The following is a 7,825-nucleotide window of genomic DNA, read 5'->3' on the forward strand; positions in this document are numbered from 1 at the left end:
AAAAAAAAAATATTTTAGTTTCTCATAATATTTTATGAAATATTACTCGTCTCTTTAAAAACTTTCAAGATCTTTCAGTGTACGTACTTTGTAACAGCTGCTGCTTTTTTCCATCTCGTTATACTTCCTCCAGCAACTATAGCAAGCTTTATTACTTCATGTCTCTACACGTGCACACGACGGACATATCAAAGAATGAAACTGCCAGAGAGACATATTTCTTATCCCTTTAGATCTATCTTCGCGATTCGTAATAATAATGTGAGTCGAAGAACGTTGAATTCACTCGGTACAATTTTTTTTTATTTTTTATTTCATCTCGTTCGTTTAAATACCACTCGAATGCCGTGCTTGCGAATGTACAATAGCCACTGTTATTTTCATTATTATCATCGTCCATCGATAACAATTTCAAGTCCCTCGACCGGGGACTGTTGAGATAGTGATTTTGCAAATCATTTTTAACACCCAACGGCTCCCGTTTTGCAAATAATTACCACGACTGTGTGTCGAATTATTCAGCCAATTTCTTTTCCACGTTTGTTTTGCTCAATTGATTCACGATGAATACGTTCACTCAGTTGTATTTCTATGATATTTTATCAATTCGTTGCGCGCTCTTGAAATTGTAATTCAAAGATGCCAAATCTTCAATATTTTCAGAAATATTCTTAAAATGTACGTGTACGTACCCACAATATTCTAAGCTGAAATTAAAGAAACGGTGAGTCTCAGTTTGCGAAATAAGAAGTTAAACAAATTCGTTAACTAATAAAATTTAAACTTCTCTCTGATTTCGCGTGTATTGCGTTATATTTCATTTCGAAAATAATTCTCGACATCAGAGGAAATGATGATTCTATACATTAGAGTCAACGTGTTCGTCGTTTCAACCCTCCAGTCTTATTCCATTCTCAAAATACCCTCGTTCGATTCCATCGAATGCTTTTCTCGAATAGAATGCGAAACAGGTTTTCCACGTTTCAGAGGAAACTTAGAACTGACTCTCACAGAATGATCGGAGGATGATAATATACCGCGTGCAACGACTACCAATTGTGTCTTTAATAGTCGGAGATCAAAGTCGAATAGGAAACGGATATTTTTTTTGGAGGATTTTGAAATTTAAGATACTTTGGATTTAGATTCGTTTTAGATTAGATTTCTCTGCTCGTTTCGATCCCGTTTGCATCCGAAAAAACGCGTACAGTAAAACGTACAGTGTTCCTTTCGGCCATTGTATCATGGAAGTGTGTGAATTTGAGATTTGTGGATTTCAGAGGATAAAAATAAAGAGAATTTCACGAATCGCTCGTCATTGGATAGTAAATATGTAATTTTGAAACAGATTAAAATTCGTTCTAACGAATCTCTCTTCTTTTTAAAAATCGTTTAATTTATTAGTCCCTGGTGGCAAAATTAACTCACTGTGATTGTCCCAGTGACTATCTCCTTTTTGAATCAAAATCGTCAATTTCCGACAAAGTTCAAATTTACTACGTACTCTCAGCAGAACTTCAGCCAAAGTTCTCGAGTGTCATTCACAATATGTCAATTCTATTCTCTGTTTCAAGCTTCGTCAGAATCAGCCAATTAGTACCAATATCAGTACCATTATCATTTTCAGTGCTAATATTTGTCTAAAAAGAAAAAAAAAGAAAAAAATTCCTATCATCTTCTCATCTTCATCCACTTCCATTCGAAAGGAATGCACACGCGTACATATTTGTTATATATAAATTACCACCTTGACGATGGATGCAAATGGATTCGAATTAGTGAAACGAGCGTTCACACCCAAGGTAGGCAAGCGTAGGGGGCACACTTATTGTAATTATGCACAAATGGGAGCGAGTGTCTGCCTCTGTGTCAGTGCCTAGGAAGAGAATCGGGATGCGTGTTTCTATGGCCTTGGTTAGGTTGGCCGACGTTGCTACCTGAATGATGTTGGCCTTGAGGCTGTTGCTGTTGACGTTGTTGCTGCTGTTGCTGCTGCTGGTGCAACGGTGCACGTTGCTGGTTAGGCTGGTGTTGTTGGTACTGTTGACGTTGCTGCTGTGCTTGCTGACGTTGTTGTGATTGGGATTGTTGCTGTGATTGAGATTGTTGACGTTGTGCTTGTTGCAACTGCTGTTGCTGTAGCTGTAGCTGTAGCTGCGGTTGGGATTGGTGTTGTGGCTGCTGTTGTTGCTTCGTTTGCTCCAACCCAGCGGCCAAGTAAGAGAACACACAGAGGACCGAGTAGCAGATTTGATCTGCCTGTAATTTCGTACATGACATTGTTTTGCTCTTCGTCTTTCGCGCGTGTGAATAATTTTCCAGCGTTAATGTTAATTGTTATCGTTAGATATTATCAATATTGCGATATTAACAATTTTGGATATTAGTCTGCTGTTAGATTAGTAAGGTTACTTTGCGTGTATCGTGTAAGACATGTCTATTCTGAAACGTTTGGTGATGATATTAAATGATATTAAATGTTTAAATTCTACTGAATAATTACAAAAGAACCAAAGTTTCATTTCCTTTTTTCTTTTTTTTTTTTAATAACAAGGGAAAACAAAATTGATGGTATTTTTAATCCGTTCACTCTATGTAATCTATGAGAAAAGGAATCGAATTTGACATTCTTACGATATAAAGGGAATTTGCGATAGAAAAGAGGAAAAAGCGAGTATTGGATTATGTTGAGTATGACGAAAATGTTGAGTAGGAGAAATAAATGTGATTTAAAAAAGTGGCAACAGAAACTTACATTTAGGAAACGGAAAATAAAAGAGTGGTAATTAAACCTTCATGCATTGTCGTTTTCGGGGTCGGCTTGAACCTCAGACGAGAGTTCAGATAACGTAAAGGCAACGGAGAATATCCTGTGCATGCAGTGGCACAGTTCATTGGCCTGTTACACAGTATAAAAAAAAAAAAAAGAAAGAAAAACGAAATATTGTAAAACGTTGAATCATTACGATGAATAATATAACAACGAGTACTAGATTTACAGCAAGCAATTAAAAAAAAAGAAAAAAAAATACATAACACGATTATTTATACCTATGTAGAATGTAACCGTACGTACCATTTGAGACTTATATTTACGTTGAATTACTTGTCTAGTTTTAGGATCTGAAAAACAAAAGAAATTGACGTTAAAGAAGTCGCGAATGTAAAACATCACATACAAGTTGAAGCACACTATACTCAATAATATTATTTTCCGAATTTTATACAAAAGAGAGGATTTTGTATTTGCTCAAATTATCTTGTTTCTCGTTCAAAGGAATTTGTAAAGATATAATATTCTCTGTAGAGAAATATAAAAACTATCTTTTTCATGAGAAAAATGTGTGTTACGTATGAAATTGTTTTACATTATTTTACATAAAAATAATTTCTATATTATTATTTAAAATATATTTTCCGAATTTTATGTGAAAGAGAGGATTTCGTATCTGCTCAAATTATCTCGCTTCCCGTTCAAAGAAATTTGTAAAGATATAACATTCTCTGTAGAAAAATACAAAAAATATCTTTCTCATGATAAAAATGTGTATTATGTATGAAATTATTTTACAAACGAAAGAAAATATTCTTTTTAATCGAAGATACTTTTTATATGTTTTGCAATCAATATCTCGTCTCGTTTAATTTTCTTTATAAGAAAGAAATTACTCACTGAATTCTTCCAATACAAAGATTCCATCCTTCTGAGTAAAGCACTTGCGGATATGATCGAGTCTTACAAAAAACTGCAAATAACACGATCGTTTTGCATTAGTCGGGATCGGAAACGAGGTGGCTCGTTGATCTACTCTTACATGCACACTTGTGATTAGATTCCTCTATGGCCTTAATATGCCCCGGACAATGTAAACCGTGTGTGCCAACAACATTTCGGAAAGAAAGGCGTGAAACTCGAGTTCGAGAAACAGAAAAAAAAATGCTCAGTTCGATGGTGGGATCAAGCTCTGAATCGTCGACCGTCTCGTACTATCGTATCGGCTAATATGCATCGCAGTGCATCTTTTTTTTTTCTTTTTCAAAGCAGGTCTTTTTTTGGCAAAGAAATTTCTCTGTTTTAGAAATAACTTTAGAGGATATTGTGTCGTTTTGACATTTAAAAAAAAAAAAAATTGCGTTTAAATTTATTACTGCTTTTAAAATATTTTCAAGAGTATTGCATTTTATCTATTTATTTATTTTTTCTTCTTTCCTTTCAATCTCCAAACATTCTTCTTTTCTATTTTGGAAAGAAAATTGGAGAAATCTTAGAGACTTATGATTCGAGAGACTTTAAAAATTTCTAACGAGTTCACATTATTGTTTTTGAATTGCATTCTTCTTAGTTTTTAGGAATTTCCAATTTTCTTTATTGAATCGTATTAATCACGAAACGTTTGCAGAGATATTTCTTCGCCAAATGGTACCAAACCTCATTGCTCTATCGATTAACAATGAAGCTTGGCGTATCGTCTTCAACCGAAATTTTCCTCTTTTCTTTTATCTCAGTCTCGTACATCGTTAACACAGATCGAAGAGAAAAGTTAACGGTACAAGCGAACTGTTCTCTCAACTACACTCTCTCGAAACAGTGGCTGTTAATAGTTCCTCTCTGTCACCGAACTTTTCTCCGAGCATAAGTGTCTCGATAAGCCTACTTGTGTGACTGGTCTCGAAAGAACTATCTTTGAAACTCATGCACGTTCAAGTATACTCGAATCAAAGCCTTTGTTTATAAATCCATTCAACTGTCTTTGTTCGTTTTTCAATTTATAGAAAGATGCTTTTCTTTTTCTTCGAGGAGAGATATGAAATAAGAAACTTTTAAATTAACGTAACGATGAAATTTGAATGTAATATTTAATATAATATTATAATTATAATATTTAACACTGTATGATAGGAACTTTTATTGGATTTCCTTTATTGCAGTCTTTTCATAGCAATTTAACTTAAATTTTCACAGATTGTTATCAATTAGAGAATAATTAGTAATACCAGAAATTAATTCTTGTATTCATCATCATTAATGATAATTTTATAAATATTCAGAAATATAAATAATTCATTTAATGTTAATTCATATACCACAAAATTTCCTTTTTTCCTTTCTTTTTGTAATTTATGACTATTAATAATAATAATATTTTTATTATTTTTATTATTAATATTATATTAAATATTAAATATTATATTAATATGATATATAATAATATAATATTAAATATTAATATATTATATTATATTAAATATTATATAAATATTATATTAATATTAAATATTATAATAATATTGATATTTCATATTACCATATTCATATTTTCAGTCAAATACTTCCTACGTATCATTGAAATTTCTTACATAAATGCGGTCAACGTTGATTTAAAAAAAAAAACGAAAACATATATTAAATTGATAATCGTTCATTACACGTTAAAGCAATTTCTCCAAGTTTCTTATTCCTCTGGAACATGTATCTCTCCCTCATCGTGCATACATTTCCTCTTCAGAATGTATATTTCTCATGGGGCAACGATTTCATCCTTTCTGATTCGTGTATAACGAAAACGATCGTACGTCGGCTAACATGCAAGGAATTAACGAGCACATTGTCAGATAAAGCTGCACACACCATGCATCATTTTCTCCGCTAATTTAAAAGCCAAGTCATCCACTTAGCGGGCCTCGAGTTTCGATATAGAAAGCGGGCCTGAACAAGCTGGGCCTAATCGCGAGTATTGGCCGCGGCTGATCGCATTTCCGGCTGGAACAAGGCGCACAAAACAAAAGCGAGATTACATTACTTGGTGAACAGTGAGAGAACGGTTCAAAGAAACTCTACAGAAAGCAGAAATATCACATAGAGCAGCGGTCTAATTACAGCGAATTTCTTAACTTTTGCAAACAAAATATTTCTTCTTTTTTTTTTTCTTTTTTTTTGTTTGTTTGTTTTCTAAAGAGGTTCAGCGGCAGGCAGGCAACTCTGGAGATGGCCTAAACTCATCGAAAAATGTATAAATGTCATCGAGATTGCTCGGCGTCGATAGATCTGCTATAACATGTGCATTGGTATATCTGAAATGCGCGAAAATTGGGATTTGGCCCGGTTGATTTCACGTTGTTTTTTTCTTTTTTTTTAAATTTTTGAGTTGTTTCTTTTCTTTTTTTTTTTTTTTTTTTTTTTAATTTTTTGGGTTGTTTTTTTTTTTTTTTTTTTTTTTTTTTTTTTTTTTGTTGAATGATGCACAGTTAACATTCGGTCGATCGATGGATCGACCGGTTGGACGATTGCGCGTGACAGTGGTTGAAGAGGGGGAGGTTCATTGTGTTTGAGATCCGAGGAGGATCGAAACATCGTGTACAGCGGTGCCATGCTGTTGAACAGTGTCTTTTAAACTTGTTACACCGTTACACACGTTTTCAAACATTTTCTATCTCACAGTAGAAGTTAGATTATTTCTCGTCTTTGACTCGGTTTAATAATTTTGGATTTTTATCAGTCAATTGATCAATAATTGGGTTTTCATTGTATTCATTGAGAGTTTATTAGTCTTGAAAGAATAGCAAAGAAGTTTGTAGATAAAAGAAGGAGCCAATAATATAGTTTCTTTCTTAAAATTAAATATACTGCATCCTAACTGTATTGATATTTCTGGAAAATTTACAAGATGATCAATACATTTCCAGAAAGCTGTAAGTTGAAACGTAAGTTTAACATGTATCGAGAAACTAACTAATGTGTATTAAGAGTTCCACAGATTTCATAAAATTTGTGAAATATTTTATCAGAAATATTTGAAATATTAAATATAAATTTAATATTGAAATATAAATTTCTGAAATACTTTTTCTACATATCATTATTATATGTAATTACACTATTAGCAAATGTTAAAAATTTGTGAAAATTCCCTATAATTTCTCTTTTTCTTTGTGATTTTCATAGGTGTTTGTTCTCATAAATATTTAGAAAACATTTTACAACATTCGTACGAATTTTTCTTTTTTTTTTTTTCGAAGTTGAATTTTTCATCAATTAAGAGATAAACAAACATACCGATCACTGGTGTATTATCAAAGTTTGAAAAACACTGTCATAGAGAGATATACGTGTGTGTGTGTGTGTGTGTGTGTGTGTGTGTGTGTGCATGTCTGTGTGTACGTGTATGAAGTTCGAAGAAGATATCGGGCTATTTTCGAGTTGCTTCCCCCCCACGGCTTGTGATAGTTTTCATCAAATCAGACATCACTATATAGCACGATACCATTGCTCTACTACATAACTGGCAACGTGAGAGTGGTTTCAATATAGATGGTTCTGCAAAAGCGGGCGACTTTCTCTCTATCGTACATATATATCGAGAACTACTCATTCATGCAGTGCATTCGAATTTCCCTAGAGACGTACATAAACATTCATCTCTATTTGTTCATCCCTAACAGGAAAAGGAGGCTCTCGATTAAAAAAGAAAGCAAGATATAATAATGATAATTCCAACGATAACCGTCCTGTTGATCATAATTTTTTCATTATCTCTGCCATTTTCTTCCTCTTCTTCTTCTTCGTCTTCTTTTCGTTAATAGTCGTGTCTGTCACCCGGTTTTGCGCGGAAATTAAGACGTCGATAAAAAAATAAATTTTTAGGCGCTACGTGACATTATTCTTTATATATATTATATATAAAGAATAAATGTACATATATATACATATACATGCTATAATAATAATAATTCAACATATACTTCTCATATACGATCGTACTCTGGAATTTTTCCTGGAGTTTTAGGTTTTTAGAAATTGGTAGTTTTGACAAAGATAGGTGGATGT

The 7,825-nt window shown here is 32.9% G+C and overlaps 1 protein-coding gene across 2 annotated transcripts; it reads right to left on the reverse strand.

The window, feature by feature from the left end:
- Nucleotides 1-111: 111 nt before the first annotated feature.
- LOC122532576 (MAP kinase-activating death domain protein-like) lies at nt 112-6,771 on the reverse strand. Of its 2 annotated transcripts, XM_043661437.1 has the most exons (5): nt 5,630-6,771; nt 3,674-3,746; nt 3,077-3,123; nt 2,095-2,259; nt 112-2,055 (listed from the first exon to the last, which is right to left on the reverse strand). In XM_043661437.1, the coding sequence occupies exons 1-5, from the start codon at nt 5,630-5,632 to the stop codon at nt 1,870-1,872; spliced, it is 474 nt and encodes a 157-aa protein (XP_043517372.1). In that variant the 5' UTR covers nt 5,633-6,771; the 3' UTR covers nt 112-1,869. The 2 variants fall into 2 exon arrangements, with proteins under 2 accessions (XP_043517372.1, XP_043517371.1); XM_043661436.1 differs by having other exon boundaries at nt 112-2,259; nt 5,630-6,769.
- Between the last annotated feature and the right edge of the window lie 1,054 nt (nt 6,772-7,825).

This window comes from Frieseomelitta varia, unplaced genomic scaffold, assembly GCF_011392965.1.
Source record: "Frieseomelitta varia isolate USP_RPSP 00005682 unplaced genomic scaffold, Fvar_1.2 scaffold_46, whole genome shotgun sequence".
Lineage (NCBI taxonomy): Eukaryota > Metazoa > Arthropoda > Insecta > Hymenoptera > Apidae > Frieseomelitta > Frieseomelitta varia.